The 18,273-nt window shown below is 43.1% G+C and overlaps 1 protein-coding gene across 5 annotated transcripts in view; it reads right to left on the bottom strand.

Annotated features, from left to right (window-relative positions):
* Positions 1-10,797: 10,797 nt before the first annotated feature.
* The window catches only part of KANK1 (KN motif and ankyrin repeat domains 1), a 130,230-nt gene continuing 122,754 nt past the window's right edge, over positions 10,798-18,273 (bottom strand). For all 5 annotated transcript variants that reach the window (XM_064501458.1, XM_064501459.1, XM_026100516.2 and 2 more), the window contains 4 exons: positions 15,918-16,060; positions 15,179-15,379; positions 12,514-12,612; positions 10,798-11,795 (listed from right to left, as the gene is read on the bottom strand). In XM_064501458.1, the coding sequence (XP_064357528.1) occupies positions 11,733-11,795; positions 12,514-12,612; positions 15,179-15,379; positions 15,918-16,060 (506 nt within the window). In that variant the 3' untranslated portion in view covers positions 10,798-11,732. The remainder of the gene's footprint in view (positions 11,796-12,513; positions 12,613-15,178; positions 15,380-15,917; positions 16,061-18,273) is intronic.

Below are 18,273 nucleotides of genomic sequence, written 5' to 3' on the forward strand. Positions count from 1 at the left end.
TTCTAACATTTGTAATTCACTCTGTAAGAATGATAGAATCATATAACCAATCTATATGTTTGAGGTCTTTCATCAGAGTAGGACTATTGCAGAGTACACCCTTAGTTTTGAATATCATCATCAATTCAGCTCTAAGACATCTGTAATGGAGCTGAATTTGATAGACTGCCAGAGTGTGACAAACTAAGCTCCAGCCTCTTAAAATAGGCTACACAATTAATTGCTACTTTTTTTATTTATGGTCTTTAATCTCTTATTGGATACAGTTGACTTCCCACTTCATTGAGCAAGGCCATTGGTATTTAAAGGAACAAATAGATCATTTCAAATTATAAAACACTTGCTTTATTACCTACATTTTTTAAGTTGTGCAAGTTCTAATTATTTTACATTTTGATATTAAGTAACCTAAAACTGATGGAGTTCCAGGTTTCTGAGGGATGGTTCAGAGCGTTTTTCTGGGACAACTGAAGGGGCAGTTTTTGCTCTTAATTTGCATACTTCATTGAAACAACTGCATTGTTACAACGGCTCTTCGTGCATTTGTGCTTACTTATTTTTTATTTAACCCTAAGTAAATAGGTTTTCACAAAATGTTTTGCTCTCAGAGGACCACACTTCATTCTGACTGATTTCTCATTAAAATCAGTCAGTGTAGCATGTGTGTCTAGAAGCAGAACTGCACACTGCTTTGTCCAGATGTCTGTGATTCCCATTTCCTCCCACTTCCCTGGTGAAGTCTCTCAGATCCACCAAGAAGGCACCGGCGGTAGGTGTGTGGGGGGGTGCAGAATTGCCTCCAGATGAAGCTGAGCTGCTTCAACTGTTTTATTCAAATGATTGTTATTTAGTCACTCATGCTGTGAAAAGACTTGGTGCACGCTGCCAGCCTTTCCACATTTTCATTTTTCCTGAGAAAAGGAGTTTCTTTTTCCCAGCCATCCTCACAGTCTTCCCCTGCCGCTTCTCCATCTCACACCATACTCCCTCATCTCACATCACCGCCCTGGAGCCCCCGAGCTATCAGATGGGTCATGGTTCACCTCCAAATACTGGACAGAGTATTGTGTTAAGTCTACCCCATCCTCAAAGCTCAATCCCAACATGTGAGTTTCCCCTACACAGAATCCAGGGACCAGGAGAGCCAGAGCTGTCCAACAGGGCTTTGGATAGCGCTATAAAGATAAGAGTAATCAGAGCACTTAGATAGCAGGTCTCCTTAGGTAACAGTTTTCTTCTATTACTTGTGTGCCAGTCAGCCGCGTCACGGTTGATGATCTCTGTACATCTTATGTGCACATTGGCTAATTAGTAATTGAGTTTCTCTAATTCTATTGGCTAGAAGGTGCCAAGGAAGATGACACATTGTAACAAACGATTCCAACTACCAGACTATTAATTTTAATTAGGCTGGCTTTGTCTAGACTCGGAACTGCCTTGTCAGGTGATGGGAATATTGTGTGGAAACTAATTAGTCAGGCATTTTAATTTTCTATCATCCCTTTGCATACAATCTCTTGCAGATACCAGAATAAAGGTGTTCTGGGCCCAGGTCTGTAATCTTGGCTAGAAGTTCATACAAATATTGCAGTTGCCCAAATAAAATCTATCTAAATACCCTGCAACAGACGCACACTGTAAGGTTGAGAAAAAAAAGTAACTTTACTGCAGAGTAGCTTAAGCTATTATTTTCTCTTACCTGTTTTCAGAAATGATAACATGGAGATAGCCTTTGTAATGCTAGAAGGCAACTTCCATGAATTCACGATAATGACTCCTTAGAAAATCATTCATTAGTTACCTGAAGGTAAGTAGGGTACATCTCAAAAATTGCCCAAATACCTGTTCACACAACAGATCGTAAATCCTCTCTGTAGGACTCGCTGTGCTCTATCAGCTGAACAATACACACTTTAAAAACCTGCCTGGATGTTTACTTACCTGATAGCCCAGCAGCCAGGAGATGTTCTGGTCCACTGGGTAGAGAGCACATACTTTAAGCAGCTCCCAGTATCTATTTATTCCTATGTAGTCCAGTGAGATTACTTCTATCATTTTTTCAAAGCAAACTCCAGAAATAAAATGAAAATTAAACCCTTATTTTGTTTTAAAGTCCTCACCTTGTAGAATCACAACATCCCATTTATTAAGATAGGAGCCATTATGGAGTCTGGCAATGTTGTTACAAAGAATAGCCCGCATTTACCTTTTTTCTTCCTTTTCAAAGAAGGGCTCTAAAATCATTACTATTGTTATTAAGTAAGTATTAAGGGCACCATCTGACCAGCACTAACAAAAAGACAGTCCCCCCAAGGCTTACAAAATAACTGGTGCCCCAGACATCATTGATCATAGTTAGTAAGTGGATCAATGGAGGTGAAGATGATAGAGGGAGGATAGTGCTAGTTCCTGCACTGGAATTCAGGAGTGTCCTGGGCTCAAAGTGCTAGTTAATACAATCCTCCTTCCAGCAGGGAGCTGGAGAGGGACTTTCACACACTTGGTTCTGTTTTGATTTAATCAAAGCAGTGGGAAAGACAGCTTTGAGATGAGGGACTCATTAGTTTACTCACAATAAGCAAGGTTGGAAAGAAATATAGGAGGAAGAGATGGAAGTGAGTCACATGTTTTCCCTGCAAATCTGGATTCATGCTTTCCCCGAAGCCTGGGTTAAAGTCAAGGCTAAATTTCCACATGCTGCCTCGTCTCCACCCTTGCTCCCCCCCCCTCCCCGCCCCCCAAACATCTGACAGAAAAGACACATGGCAGTTCAGGACTGCAATTTGGGCATGTTTGTGCTGTATTGTATTTAACATTGCATTCTACACACTCAGCTCTGCACAGACACAGAAGATGATCAAGTACACTGCCCGTGAAAGGCAATCGGCTATTTTAGCTACTTACAGGCAATTAGTGTTACATTTCAAATAAAAGTCTTTGGGGTAGCTAGTTTCTCAGTTTAGTTATTTTTGTGTTGGAGCAGCATGTCCAGTCCAGTTTGTTTCATGCCCCCGAGCAGCATTTGCCAGCAGGGAGATTCCCTAGACAGGCCCATGGTCGAAAGCTTCTTTTTCCTGTTTGCATCTACTTTTGAAGAATGCCTCTCCCTGCAGGGCTAAAGAATGGTTTGTAGATTTTTTCTTCAGCTGGAAGAAATTTTTGCCTTGCTCCTCAGCTGCTATGAATGAGGGCACACGGCCCTTTTCATCTGGTTACTGGGCAGGCCTTCATGTGTCCATCACACTTTGGCTGGCAATGGCACACCCGAACCCCAGAAATGTGTCTCTCTCACCTGCCACTCAAACACCATGCGGGATTGTTGGTATTCTCAAGAAAATCATCCTGTTACGTGAGGGAAACCTTGAGGTCCCAGAACAGCGGTAGTTCTCAGAGCCCGTCTTTTCCTGGACAGCCTTCCTAATGCCTCCTGCTCTTGGGTAGACCAGCTCCTCAAATGTAAAAAAATACCACTGCTACAGATTTCCTAGATGGTAATATCAGGATCCTTCCATGATGACTTGGTAGAAGAGCTTTAGGGACTTCTGAGTTTAGTGCAGGGTTACATGAAAAGGCTATGTAGGCTATGTAGCCTTCTCTAGCTATGGAGGCTATGTTTCTTTTAGCTGTTGTTTTGCAATGCTAGTCGTTCCTTCCAAAGGCAATGCTAAGACATGGGCTACAGCATTTTTCCAGCTGCTAGTCAGATCTCAGGAGAATGGTGCTAGGCTTCCTTACAGGCGGAAAACTTGGGGACAAGCAATGAAAGCAGTGGGCTTCAAAGTTAAAAATTATAGAAACCATGTATTTAAGACCAGGACTTTGCATATGCCAGCTCATACTTACAGGATCTGAAATGTCAGCAGTTGAATCAGGCTCTAAAAAAAGTTAAAAAAAAAAAAAAAAAAGCAAAGCAATACTGGAATCCTAGCAAGTACAGCAAGGGCTCTGTCAGAAGCCAGGTTTCTTCTCTAAATGCTTGCAGTAGTAGGGGATTTATCCTGTCTGTAGAGGTCTCCCTGCTCCACAAAGAAATAGCCAGGGCGGTGGGGCAGCGGGGAGCAGAGCCAGCAGGGAGCTCCCAGGACCTGCTTGTGGGTCGTTCAGGCTGAAGAAGATACCAAAGTCCTTCACTATGGAAAGGAACTGGATGTTTTGTTCAAACAGCTTAAAGGAGGTAGATAATTTCTTTCTGTAGTATGTTTTCAGGGATGCATATGTGCCCATTTTCATGTATCTACGTGTGTCTCCTATTCCTGACCCAGTCCTGCATAAATGCTAACGTTATACCAGGAGCAGAACATATGGCCTTGTGTCACAATGCACAGAGATGCTGACAAGCTCATGTTTATTTAAAAACTGATCCAGCCTTACCAAGCACCAAAACCCAGTTTTTACAGAGCTAACCTAAAGAACCTCCTCACTTTTAGCTTTATTTCCCCTTTGCAAATCATCTGTGCTGCTCATTATTTCAGTAGTGACGTACTGCAGTATGTTTTACATTCCTTACTTTCAGGACTTGCCTCTTCTTAAAGAAGCAGAAGCATCCATGTGGACTTCTACCTTAACTTCAACTTGCAGCTTGTTAGCAACCGTTGCTGGTTAGGTCTATGGTGGTGGCATTTGGATCTTTTCTGGGGACACACTGGCCAAAAATGCAGTTGCATCACACCTTCCAAGGTGCATGTGAAGGAGCTGAAAAAACCTCACAGACCGTTTTTGCTCCCGTCACTTCCTTAATTCACTCTCAGACAAGTTCTCTTTCAGTGTTACAGCTTTCTAGCTTTCTCCCACTCCCACCAACGCGCATTATTTTTCCTCAGTTGTTTTAGTCTGTTTTCCTAAACTAAATCTCATTTTATTATCAGCCCATGTTTCTGATCTCTCTCTCTCAATCTCTTTGTACAGCTGCTCTGCTCACAATCCTCCCAAATCAGTATCCACTGCAGAAAGCATTAACATGCTTCTTGCCTCGCCTGCCAAGTTAGTGATGTAGATTAAATCACTGCACTAAAGGCCCTCTGAGCAGATACCTGTGGTTCGTCTGGATAATTCTCATGATACATTTGCAAGAATGACTGCAGTCTGGGGGGAAACCATTTCCTGCGCCAACTCCTGCCCGTTCACACCTCCCCAATACCAAGGGGTTACAACCGGCCGGCCTGCAGTTCTCACCTGCCTCTGGGGCTGAGAAAAGTTGCTCCTCTGGCCCCAGAAGATCCCCAGGAGCTGTGCAGAAGCACCACAGTATGACTGTCATAGACAGCAAGTGGCTTTTTATCCCTAAAAGAGTGATGTGATACCAAGGCCAAGAACTACAAGAAGATCTTTAACAATCTGCTTCTTCACCATGGCATGCAAAAGAAATGACTTATCTTCAGCTCAGTGAAGTTAATGTGGCTGCATGAGAAATGACTGTATTTTTGAGGGAATATGAGCTAGTCTTTCATTTCTGTGTCTAGCCAAAGCTCTTCAGGGAAAACGCAGCAAGGGCTACTTCTACAACTGTGGCTAATGCCATTAACTGGAGAGCTGAAGAAAAAAAATTACCTGTGTATCTCCTAGAAATGTCTCTTTGCTACTTGCATTCAGATCTGTACTCTACGGCACATATAAAAGCATGCGCACTGCTTTTATAATGCAAATAATAATGAAAATATAATGAAAAATGAAAATGAAATGAAAATATAATGAAAAAATGCTACCCTTAGATTACCTAAAGAAATAATTATGCAAATAGTTATAGTGGTGTCTAGAAGACATGGAGAGTGACTCCTGCTATTCGTGGCAGAATTTATTTAATAATTCACTGCATAATGATGCCCTTATTTACAGGTGTTTACTGTAGAGGCCTTTGAAGGGCACTTTTATATTGTAAGAATTATTTAAAAGGCAATTTATCTTTATTGTTGCTGGCTGCGTTGGTTAGCCAGTGACCACAGGCAAAGAGTACCACTCACCTAGGGCAGCAGAACAGGCTGAAGGAACAAAGTGGAGGTGGCTAAAGTGATAGAGAGGAAAGAAAAGTCCACCAAGCTTGCCTCCCACCTCGCAGGACCCGAGCTAAGTGCTCACAGGTACCAGCTGCCTGGAGGCCTCTGTTTTCCCAGACAAGCTTCTCATTCATGAGATCTCCTCGGGGATCTCGTGTGAAGTGGCAGGGCATGTGGGGAAACAGGCTTAACTTTTCTGTTTTCAACATGAAAAGCTGAAAGTGTGTATCATTAAGGAAACAGAACACCTACAACAGAGCTTTTGAGGCACAGAGTTTGTTAATCATCTATAACAAAAAAACATATCTGATATATTGACCAATTTACTTATACAGCCATAAGGCAGTGCTGCTTTCATCATGACTTGCTCTTGTGCTTTGCTCCCATTGTCTTAAAACTTGGCAGGAAAAAGGGACTTGCAGTTTTACAGTCACCTTTAGGAGAAGCTGTTACAAGAAAATTTTATAGTGTTTCCTGCATAGCACCACAGAGGTTCCCAAATATTCTTGCTGATAGCATGCAATTCTGCAGCTCCTTACGAGCACCTCCCTGTCCAGCTGTACTTGCTGTGAAGGGATAAGGTACGGATATGCTGGGTCATGCCAAAGCAACCAAACAGTACGTGGAACAACTGAAGGAAAAAAGATGGCAATCGGATACCTCATGTCTGAGGAGAGACTTCTGCTCAGCTTATGCATGCACAGAGTCACAACAGCCAAAGTCAGCTGAAACGAGCAGGAATTTTTTCGGTGACTTCATTGGGCCTTTCCATTAGGCTGTTAAGTAGGAAATCTGATAATCTAACAATTCCCAGCTGAAAAATGGAGCAAGCCTGAAGGCAGGAATACCTTTCCTCTGATCTCATTTTGGCCCTTTCTAACAGTGTCTAGTACAAAATCCTCCTTTTATGTTTTCCAGCACTGTTCCTTGACCTCTTCACTCCAGCCTGGCCTGCTTTTTCGGGCTCTCAGAGGCAGGCCCACGCATCTGCATTGGATCTGAGCCCCAGGGACACAGCCTGAGTTATGTTTGTAGCTGAATTTTGTGTGGTTCAATCTGGATGCAGGCACGAGAGCGGGAAAGGATAAAGTTTGCACACGGACGTGCACTGAACTGCAGCAAAGCTGGTCAGTCGTGGCTGAGCTAAGCGTGGGAGCACCGTGTTGGCTCACAGCTCATCTGCTGCCTCTCCACCGCACGAAGAGGGCCACAGCAAGCTTTGCTATAGCCCTCATTGTGCCGTGCAGAGGCAGCGGCTGAGCTCGCGCTGCTTCTGTTCCAGCAAACAGAGCCAGTCCTGCGTGTCGGGGATCGATGCCAAGGCTTGTGATAACTCACGCCACGGCTGAACTGGACCCCGAGCAGCCAGGCTTCTCAGCCAAAAACATATCAGACTTCAGAAGAAACAGACGTAATAGGTATTTCTCAAACAACTTCAGTTCCTCCAGCTGTATCAATAAGCCGAAACCTCTGAGAGAATGCAAAAATGGCTTCTTTGGTCCGTGCATTTAAATTACTGTTGTATCATCTAATTTCCATCATTTTAAAACTAATATCAGTAACCTCTTATCTGTTAGGATCATTGTAAGTATCACTCATCTTCATTTAATGTATCACAGTATAACTGGAAGAAGACAATGAAGTCTTGTATTTTGCAGTCTCCAAAAAGTGTCAGGGCTTTTAAATAATTCACTGACAGCTGGTCTTCAAAGATGATGACAATATCATGCTCGGATATACTGAGAGTCACTCATCAGCTCATCTGAACTGAAAAGCAAATGTCTGCGAGACCGGTAGTGGTGGTGATGGTGGGGTTCAGTACCAGCACTGGTATGCATGGTAAACCCTTAATCCCAGCATCTGTGATAACGCTATCCAACATTAACAGGCGGAATTAAACTTGACTTGCAAAGGGCACTGGTGGATACAAGCATTCTCAGGAAGCTCCCAACTATTTCCTGGGAAAGGGCCTGACTTTCACAGAGTGAACTGCCTCAGGCGTCAAGCTCTTGGCAACAGGAGGCTCATCAAAGAAAACAAAATGCTAAGGGAGTAATTATTATTTCCTTTTTTATTGCTTATACTGCTCAATCCATTAAGTCTTCCCTAAAAGGATTTTAGGCAAAAGATGACTTTTACTGGCTTTAGCAAAATAGTCAGTTTATTCCATACTTTTCACTTGCATCAACCAATATATACAAAGCTTTGGCTGCTTTGGACAGTTTCTCTGACTACATGGTGCAATGGCCTACTTTAACATACTACTAAAACTGGGGGCACTTTGCTTTACAAAGGATTAATCCCAAAGCAATGGTGCATGAGCTTTTGGGAAGAAGCTGAGTATTACAGAGAAATGCAAAATCCAAAGCTTAATCTGACATTTTTTAAAGCTCTAGAAGGCCAATGCTGGGCCAACCCTTGTGCTTACCACATAAGTGGCACCTAAAGCCAAGGATTCTCACCTATATTACTGTATTCCTGCTGAGACTTACACCAGTCAAGGCCATTAGAAAGAAATGCATTCACTCAGAAAAAAAAATTATGCCCTAATATGTTGGTTTCTGATATACCAATTCTTTACCAAAAGGAAAGAAAAGAATATTTGTTCCCACATTCCTCTTCCTACACACATTTCCATGGTTAAAAATGTGTAAAGGTACTTCTAGGCAACTGTATCTGTGTCATTAAGATACCTAAATCACTGGCCCATTTGCAAGGACAGTCACATACCCAGAACACCCAATGATTTCTGGAGGGAGAGAGAGAGGACCTGCAAGAACTCAGATCCTAACAGTCATGGCCCTTTACTCTGAAAACTTAAATTCACAGGCTTTAAAAAATTTTTTTCTTCAGTCTTAGGCTACAATGTGTACCAATATGCATATGTGCAAAAGAAGAACAGTAGCAAGGTAGTAGTGCAGTAACAAAGATCTTTGTTTAAAAAACTATTTTTGGCAAAATCTGTAACTGTGGAAAATTTTTATATGACCCATAGGCTTTAAAATTGCTGTCATGTGATATAAGCCAGAGTCAAAGGTATGATTACTTATTTCCTTATGGCAGGAAGCACAACTAAATGGTTCCTAGTCAAACCAATGCTAAATAAAAATCATGTTCTTGGTAAAACAGAAAACAGAAGCCTTCTCAAGGTCCAAACACTGTTCTGGCAATACAATGTCTCTTCACTAGGTAAGAACTTAATCCACTGGATGATGATATGCACCTATAAACAAGTAAACTGGATTTTCTGTGAGATTAAAAGTATACATAACGGAACAACTTTTTTCAGAGTGGTTAAAGCAGTCATCTTCTTCTCTGCTTCATCAGCTTAGCTGGTGTAACACCAGCACAGAATGTGTTTTAAACTCAGGAGGACAAGAACAAGCTATCTTGGTTTCTTTTTGCTTTCCAAACAGCTATCTGAATCATGGCAAGGGGTGATAGATGAACAGTTATAGAAGTGAACGGAAAGCTACTCTTGCCCTGTCCATGCACCCAAAAAGATGGGTCATGGACAGTAGTGAGCGTCTCCCATCTCATCCCATGAGCTTCTTGGGGAAGAAGCAGCTGTAGGGGTGATAGAAAGTCATTAACGTTTCCTAGTCTAGCCCGACCCTGGCTTTTACTGCTGCAGCTTGGTGTATACGAATATGCTCCCTCTCCGCAGTATTTTGGCATCTCCCAGCATTAAAGAGCAAACAAGGCAACCATCAGCAGCAACACTCCTGCCTTGTGCCCCCACCACCCCCAGGGAGCAAAGCGCTGTGAGATTTTGCTCTCTGCTTTGCTTCCTACGTCAGAGCTGGTAACAGATGCACAACGGCTGCGTGGGAAAGCAAGGTCAGAGAAGCGGGATTCACATTTGGGCCTGAACGTGCTCATTTCAGCTTGCTGTGGGAGCAAACTACAGAATGACAGACTTGCTGCCAGAACAGCTCTGAAGCTTGCACACACAGGCCTCTTGCCCCTTGTAAGCAGCACTGTGGGTTTTTAGCAGAGCTGCTGATGTCCAAGAAGATAAGCAGTTACTGCAGGGGACAAGAGACGCAGAACATGGCAGGGACGGAGCAGGGAGATCAGACTGGCGTTAGCATCCCGGTGTTATCAATACCAAACTTTCACTCGTTCTATCGCACCAGAAACCAACCCAGATCCTAAGTGAACTTGAAATTTCTGAGGAAGCCGGTCTCAGTGTCACGTACTCTGTGTGATGGGCTTCTTTGGGACTGTTACGTTGAGAAATGTGCCCCCGCCGGCAGAGGCGCCTCACCGGTCCCTCCAGCCCAAGGGACAGTCCCTTGCACCAGGGCACTGGCCCGTACAGATGTCGGACGGTATCTGCAGAGGCAGACCAGGCCAGCTCTGACGCAGCTCACAGCAACTTCACGCAGCCCAAGCCGCCCGTCTTTGTGCCAAGCGGGAGAAGGACGGCTTCAGTGGGTCCTTATGCCAAGGGGACTGTGTAGGATAACCTGTTTAATAAGGATTTAGGGAGGGGAAGAGGAAGGATACAGAAGAACAGAAGTGTACAGGTCCCTTGAGGAAAGATCTCTCCCAGCTCAGCAAATGGCCCAACCTCCACAGCAAGTAAAACACCAGCAAAGGCAGATATCTGGGCAAAGCTTTTCACTCTGCCGGTCAGCAGTAAAAAGCTCGTTCGGACACCGATGTCGCACACATCACCACCCCCCCAAGGGCTGAATTGTCCAGTCCTCCCTGCCTTGACTTACCAATCTATCCTGTTTCACTACTGCAGTTGTAATTCACAGCATTTTTGGATGATGACAAATCACAAGTAAAACAGGAGGGGAGTAAAACAGCGTAATGAAATTTTATTCTGAAAATATGGCAAGAGTCTAAGGCACTTCAAACATTTAAATACACATGACTAAAGTGAATGTGACAAGGTAATAGCATTCCATAAATATGCACCGAGAACTACACTCAATTCCACTCAAGGGGAATATATAGCTGGTACCTCTAATTTTATTCTCCGATAAACATGTATGGAGCTTATGGACTGACACAGTTAATAAAAATATGGTAACAAGACATGTAATTCTTCATGTAGTTTTTAATTATTAAGGAATATAAAATGTTGAAAATACTGTGCGAGTTAATTTTATAGATACTATTATCTTTAATATAAAAAGTTATACAATATCCCCAATAAGCAACAGCTTTCATGAACTTCAGACCTGACAGAGGGTCTGCTCTCTATTCCTAACCCATCCACCCACCAGCTCAAGCTCCGCGGAGCTGACTATATAAGCAACTGCAACTTCTGAATTTCAAAATAATTAAAAACATCAAAATCATGTTGGAATGAAATTTATGAAAAAGGTTACTGTGATAAAGTCTAGCCATAGCAAATATAGTATGTTTTAGAATGATTAAGAATATGCCACTGGGACCCTTCCACGGATAGCTTTAAAGTTCTTAAACTGTATATGACATCGGAAAAGACAATATACAGCAAAGAAAAACAGTATTTATGCCAGTGTGTGGAAAGATGAGTAAGTGAGCAAAAGAATAGTTCTGGCTAAGGGTCTTAGCCTTCTACTACCTAACTATATGCTTGCTTCAAGTTTACAGTTTTCTATCTTTAGCACTAGGTCTCTGCTTTCACTTTGCTGGTGAGTTCAGGCACAGGACAATTACATTCAGTATCTGTCTCAGTAAAACAGTAACAATTAGCAGCTTAAAGATGGCATTAAGATTTTTACAGATATTCATGCATTACTACTCAAACGTGGTTCTGTGGGTAGGACCAGGAGATGTCTTTCTGCTCAGCCTAGGAGTGCCCTAGAAAAGAGGGGAGGAAAGAACAATTAATCAAAGGGAAATTAATCCAGCTAGCTGAATGAGAACACAGCAGTCACAAGCAGTCTGTTCAATCCCTTCCCTTTTATTGCATAGATGAATCTTTTCTTTTTTTTTCCATTTTGGGAAGAGGAGTACCAGCTATCATACAGCCTACTACCTGACAGTACATGTTGTTTACACAGTGAAACATTTAGCAGCAGTTTATCAGAAGAGTGAGTCAGGGCTCAGAGAGCAGGTGGATGTTTGACAGAACACCTAGGACAGTTGTAATCAACTTTGTTTCGCTGACTGGGTCAGTAATCAGTTTTGCAATGATGCAACAGCACCTCTGCACACTAGCCAGCGTTAGTGAACTATCCTCACTCCAAGAGAAAAGGGAGGAGGAGATATCCTTCAGCCAGTGACCAGCCTATTGCACTCTGTATTTTAAAATTCACATTTTACTTACCAGCATAAAAATTATTCTGCGGATAAACGTGAAATTTCATGTACTGTACTGCTCAATAAAGAGAACAGAGTTGCTGAGAAAACCATTTCTGCATAAAGTGGTAGCCCACAGATAGTCTAAAGTGCTTTCTATCCAGATATAGCAAGCCAAATGAGAGGTTTTTCATTTCTTATTTACATTTTCCTACTTCAGGAACAGCAAGTTAAAATGTAAACTATGTTCAAGATACATAGGAGGCTGTGTACTCACCGGTGACTGGGTTTTGGAAAAGTTGACATGGGCATAAAGAAGAACTGCTATGTCCTTATGTCCAGCTTCCAGGGCTATAGAAAGTGCTGTGCTGCCATCCTGAGAGAATGAAGGAAGAAATACAAGAATTACTGTTTGTGTGCTTTAGCGGATCCCTCTAAAGCCCCATCAGCCCACAGAGAAGGGAAGTTATTGAAGTGAAGGCCCTCCTGCTCAGACAGCTGGGTTAATTTAGAGTTCTGTTTAATTTCTTCTATTATAATTAAGTGACAACAAGCCTTGTGCTGCTGGTTTATGAGGCAGTCCAATTGTCAGAGGCCTCATAATTTCTCTCAACGAGGAGACCAGATTATTGCTGAGCAAGAATGAGCATGCCATTATCACAATAATGTTACATGTAATGCTGTGTAAGACCAGTGATTCCAGAAGATTGGTCTGTCTGAGAGAAACTACAGTGCCAGTGAGGAGTGGAAGAAAAGGTAAGGGAGGGAGAAATGTTAATCAGATATGATAATCGTTTTGTTACAACTCCCATTAACACTAAGAGCAATTGCATTCCTAATTCCAAATGCTCCTCGACAGGAGCCTAACTACTAACAAATGGACTTTCCTGTTCAGATATTGTCACCTCGGTGTCTCAGGAGATACTATTTCTTTCAGGAATCATGGTTGTCGAGCCTGTTAGATTTGCTTTTGCTGAAAGGCTAATTTATTGACCCACTGATTTCCCTTTATACCATGCTTGGTATCATTCGTTTTTGTGGCAGATGCTTTCTGGGTCTTTGTCCCCTCACCTGGGGGGCAAGAGAAAGCCAGGAAGAGGTGGAAGTCAGAAAACTTGGGCTGTGAACTTCTGAGCTGTCAGCAAAGCAAATTAGTAGGAAGCTGCCACTTCCCCTGACTCTTTCTTCCTTGCTTACTTCCCCTCCCAAAACTGATGCATCATGTGGCTACAGCACCCCGCTCTCCCATGGCTTTTGACTCACAAGGCAGGAAGCTACAGCCTCAGCACAAACACTGCAGTGGCTTGCTGGCCCCACACCGGCCTTTCTGGCCCCTGTACACAGAAGTTTCCACAATAATGCCAGCATTTGAAATGACCTCACAGCGGCCGCCTCCAGTGCTGGCTCTCCCATAGAAGCACGTTTTCCAGCCCCTGCTGTAGCACTGGTATTAGAAAGGTCAGTACCAGTTTAGAGAAACTGTAAACCTTGTTTCCAGCATGGGACACGACGAGCAGCATCCAAGTGCAAAGTCTTCTCATGAGACTGTGGGGAGCAATTACAAATAAATCTAATGGTGCTGAACAGACAGGGAGGTAGAACGGCTGGCCACCACAGTACGATATAATGCACTACAAATACTACACAGTCAATACCAGGAAAAGCAGAAAGTTTGTAGGAGAGAGAGGCCGAGTCATTATTAGAGCGGCACAAATTGGGAGGACGAAGCCCAGCGTCGGTCAGCAGTCATGCTGGCTGGAAAAGCACTACAATTACACTCTGAATAGCTCTGTGAATGCTAAATATCTCAAAATCTCCCAGCACAGGCAGACCCGCTAAAAATGAGTAAGAGGCAGACAGGCTGTGCTTGGATAACAGTATCAAACTACCTACAGGAATAGTTGAGTGTCATGTCTCCCATAAAGATTTCAACTATTGACTTGATGATTAATAGGTCTACTGTGCTACTAGATAATAGCATCCAGGCTGCAGTAACCTAGATCACCCTAAAAAGGATTTGTTACACTAAAGTCTTCTTGCATTTTTCCTCTGAGGCCAGCTATTATGCACCGCTTGCACTGCAGGACAATAAAACCAGCAGCGTCCTGAAGCAGGCAAATGAACGCAAAAAATTGCTCTGCCTTTCTACAACAGTTTCAACAAATAACTACCCACTACCCTCCCAAATCCAAAATCCAGGCTCTATTTCAGTGCTCAATGGGCGACAGCAATAGGATGAACTGAAACATATGCAAGAAATGATGTTGTTACCAAGAATACAACAATACTCAGCTAAGACGAAAGCTATGTCAACATTTTAAATCTTGAACCCTCCATCGATCAAATCCTGGCTGTTTACAGTGTAGGCTGCAATGATCTTTGCAAATCGAGAAATATGCAAGTGGCGCTGAGGTCACAGCCTGCATCTGTTTATTGTCAAGGCAATGTAGCTTAGTGATTGAAAGACCAACCAGTACTCTCAACAGTCATGGTGTGACTACTGAGCGAACATCTCATGAAGAAAAGTTTGGGATTGATATTTGCCATGAACACAGAAAAACAACAGAGTGAGGCCATTAAGTCACCACGTAAAGTCCTAATTGAGAATTAGGAAACCCCTGAGAAATGGGAAAGGGATGTGAGAAGGAAAGATGTTTTATCATGAGCCAACCAATGACTTCTCTCTTCTGGCCATTGCACACCTAAAGCACAAAAATTACTGCTGGGGAGACTTGTTTGAAAAGCAAAGACAGAAGGCAAATAATCACAACACTTCCTACAACTAAACAGAGGATTCATGTGTTTGGTACTCTGGGGTTATGAGTCAGAGTTTCACGTAAATAGATTTCTGCAGCTCTTCGCTGAATCAAAAAACTAAATTAGAAAAACATTCCAAAGTGGAGAAACTATCTGATGAAGCAGCGTCTGGAAAGGCAACTCACATTGTCCTCCAGGGTGCCATTACACCCAGGCTGAGCCAGCAAAAGTTTCACTATTTCTACATGTCCGTGTTCACTAGCACACATCAGAGCTGTAGAGCCCTCATCGTCCTGGATATTGACATCTGCACCACAGGCCAGCAAAGCTTTAACCATGTCTATCCGCCCATGACTCACAGCCAGCATCAGAGCGGTCTGACCAGCCTGCATAAAAAGAAGAGAAAAAAGCCAAATCACCACACAGGCAATCAATGACAAAGCATGCACACTTTTTTTTTTTTTTTGGCATTGTGCTTTTATTGAGGGAAAAAAAAGATTATTTTCTATAGGACTGTCAAGTCTCTGCTTGCCATTATCGAAATATCTTTTATACATAATGTATTCTACACTAACACAGATATTTATTAAATTAGAGCTATTCCCACACAGCTGGAGGTCCTTAGAAGGAACTAAGCGCTACAGACTTTGTAAATGCCTCCCAAAATTCAGTAATGGCTCTTTCATATAATAATCAATCTTCATTTTTTGTTTTCAAAGGCATCCACACCTGAGGCTCAGCTGCTCTTCCAGGGCTCCATTTTGTGTACAGCAATCCAAAACATACACAGAAACATCAAGAGACCATGGAGAGCCACAGTAAACGAGCACAAGGGCTGCACCAATGGAGCGGTGAAGGGAACAGGGACTGAAAGGTAAAAAGCCGAGCAAGTTGGAGCAGTGCCCTCTGAACCCCTGGACTGACCTGGCTGGCTTTAGCATTCACATCCCCACAGCTGAAGAGCTCTTCCACTATCCTCATGTCCTTCTCTGCCTCCACAGCTGCAAGCGCAGCAAGCATGATGGGGGTATAGCCGGCCTTGTTCTGGTGATTTACGTTACAGACATCTGCAGAGGGATGAGATAATTTCTTTGGAAAGCAGGAACCCAAAAAGCAGCAATTGTGCTAATGAACTGAATAAACTGTTAGCAGAGCAGCCTATAAAAAAAGGCAGCAATTGGTCTGATAATGGAAGCAATTCAAGGGAAAGTGGAGAAGAAAAAAATGAACAGGGGTGCTCTTGAGCCAGGGACAGAACAGGATTCTCTTCTGCTCTGTGTGCAAAACAAGGGAGGACACAAAACCACTTTATATGACATCATTTAGGCATCATTTTTTAATTTTAAAAGCTGCTGGTGTGAAATTTGACAAGACCATCAGACAGAAGAGCATCCTTGTGTCCAAATCCTAGAAATACGATCAGGATGGTCTTTATGCTCCTCTCCTGAGGCACCTACTTTGCAAAGCGAAAAAGGGCCCATCGACATGGCAAACAAAAGTGTTACTTCTCAGCACAAACACTTTCTTGTAACTGGTGCCATTTTAAAGCTCTGCAAGTGTACTTGACTTGTTTTGGAGCTGTAGAAAAGACCCTCCAATTAAAGACTGTTTCCAGCTCTACAGACTATTTGACTCTGAACAAAGGCACTCTGGGAACAAACACAGTCTAGTCCTCTGACAAAGCGCCAGGAGCTGTCAGAGTTCTCCTTTTCATTCAAGTTTAACCCACTATTCCTAAAATTCCGCAGAAGTCCAGCAGGACTTATTAGTTTACCAGCCAGCAGGGCTTTGAATGTGCTCATCATATTGGAAAGCTAGGGCACAGACTTACATACACAGTATCTGTAGACTTAGGATTAAATTACACCACAGATATCTTAATAAGCAGAAATGTTACAGGAAATTCTTCAGATTTATTGCCAACTTTTTTTTTTCTAATGAAAAGAACCTTTGTAGAAGCAATACGAGTGAAGCAGTAAGAAAATGCACATTTTCCCATGTTCCACAGCTGTTACCTGTGCTACCTGTAATCAGGTTGAGATATCCAAGCTCACTTTCAAAACTCATTTCTGGGTGGCTCCTATATGGGAGCCACTGAAGCAGTAAAGAACACCGCACTCTGCTACATGCATTACTTCGTGAGTATTTAGCAACTGGTGAATGTGAAATCCTTCTTCTCTGACTGCACTACTTCAACAGAGATGTATTTCTTGAGGTCACAGTTCAACTCCTTTTCTATATGCTTAAGGAAAGAAGAAAACCTTTTTTTCTATATATCCTCTTGGTAATACCACATGAAAATACAGAAAAGTCTCATCTCATCTGCCCTTGCCACCAAACACACTCACATGCTGTATTCTTGAACCAAGAATCTGCCTGTGATATACACACTACATTACAAAGTTGACTGTACTGAACATTTAGACGCTTTCCAGAGGAAGACTGTCAAAACCTGAAGGAATTTGCCTGTAAGCAAGTACTGTCCACGTGACGGCTAGTGCAGTCTGCTCCCGCTCACGTGGCACCAGCTGCTGGGTTTTACAGCTGCAACCACTACTTCATAGCCATATGCCAGCTGCTGTTAACTACCGGAGTAGCTCACCCACCCCGAGATACTCGGGGAAGGAAAAGGATCTCTCCTCCCGCCCTGCACACGGCAGGGCTCAGTCCCCACCAGGTGCTGGGCTCCCTCCCGCCTCTGGCTTCGCTGTGCTCCTGGCATTCCCCACATTCCCAGGACGTGACTCACCGCTCCCAATTGGCTGTGTCCAAACAGGCCCAGAGGTTTTGAAGTGTTTGCTTTCCTGCTGAGGAAGGCTTTGCATGCCTAACAGACATGCTGGATTATTAAAGTTTAGATCTGTATCATCAGGATCCTTGCTTATCTGATGTTTCCCCCTTTGGATTTATAAACTTTGCTAGGCTTACAAAGCAACCCATTTCACTCGAGCCATACTACTGGCGTAGTTAAGCTCCACAGCCAAATTCCCTAGGAGTGATGGGTTTTATAGCTACTCTAGAGAAAGAAACCCAAGCCAGGGAGCAAAACTGTGCTCAAACAGATCACATCCTGCTGAGACCGGCTCCTATTTATTTTTGACAACCTTCTGTTGACTGCCTACCAGTTTAGCAGCAGATGGGGAACAGATGCTGTGCAGTCTCCCCTCTGCCACTACTCTCTCTCCAAGCTTGCTGCAAGGGGATTGAGAAGGAAACAACAACAAAAGCAGCTAAACGAGGTATCATCACCTTGTTCATTTAACAGGGAAATGCTCCTTTA

This window comes from Dromaius novaehollandiae, chromosome Z, assembly GCF_036370855.1.
Source record: "Dromaius novaehollandiae isolate bDroNov1 chromosome Z, bDroNov1.hap1, whole genome shotgun sequence".
Classification (NCBI taxonomy): Eukaryota; Metazoa; Chordata; class Aves; order Casuariiformes; family Dromaiidae; genus Dromaius; species Dromaius novaehollandiae.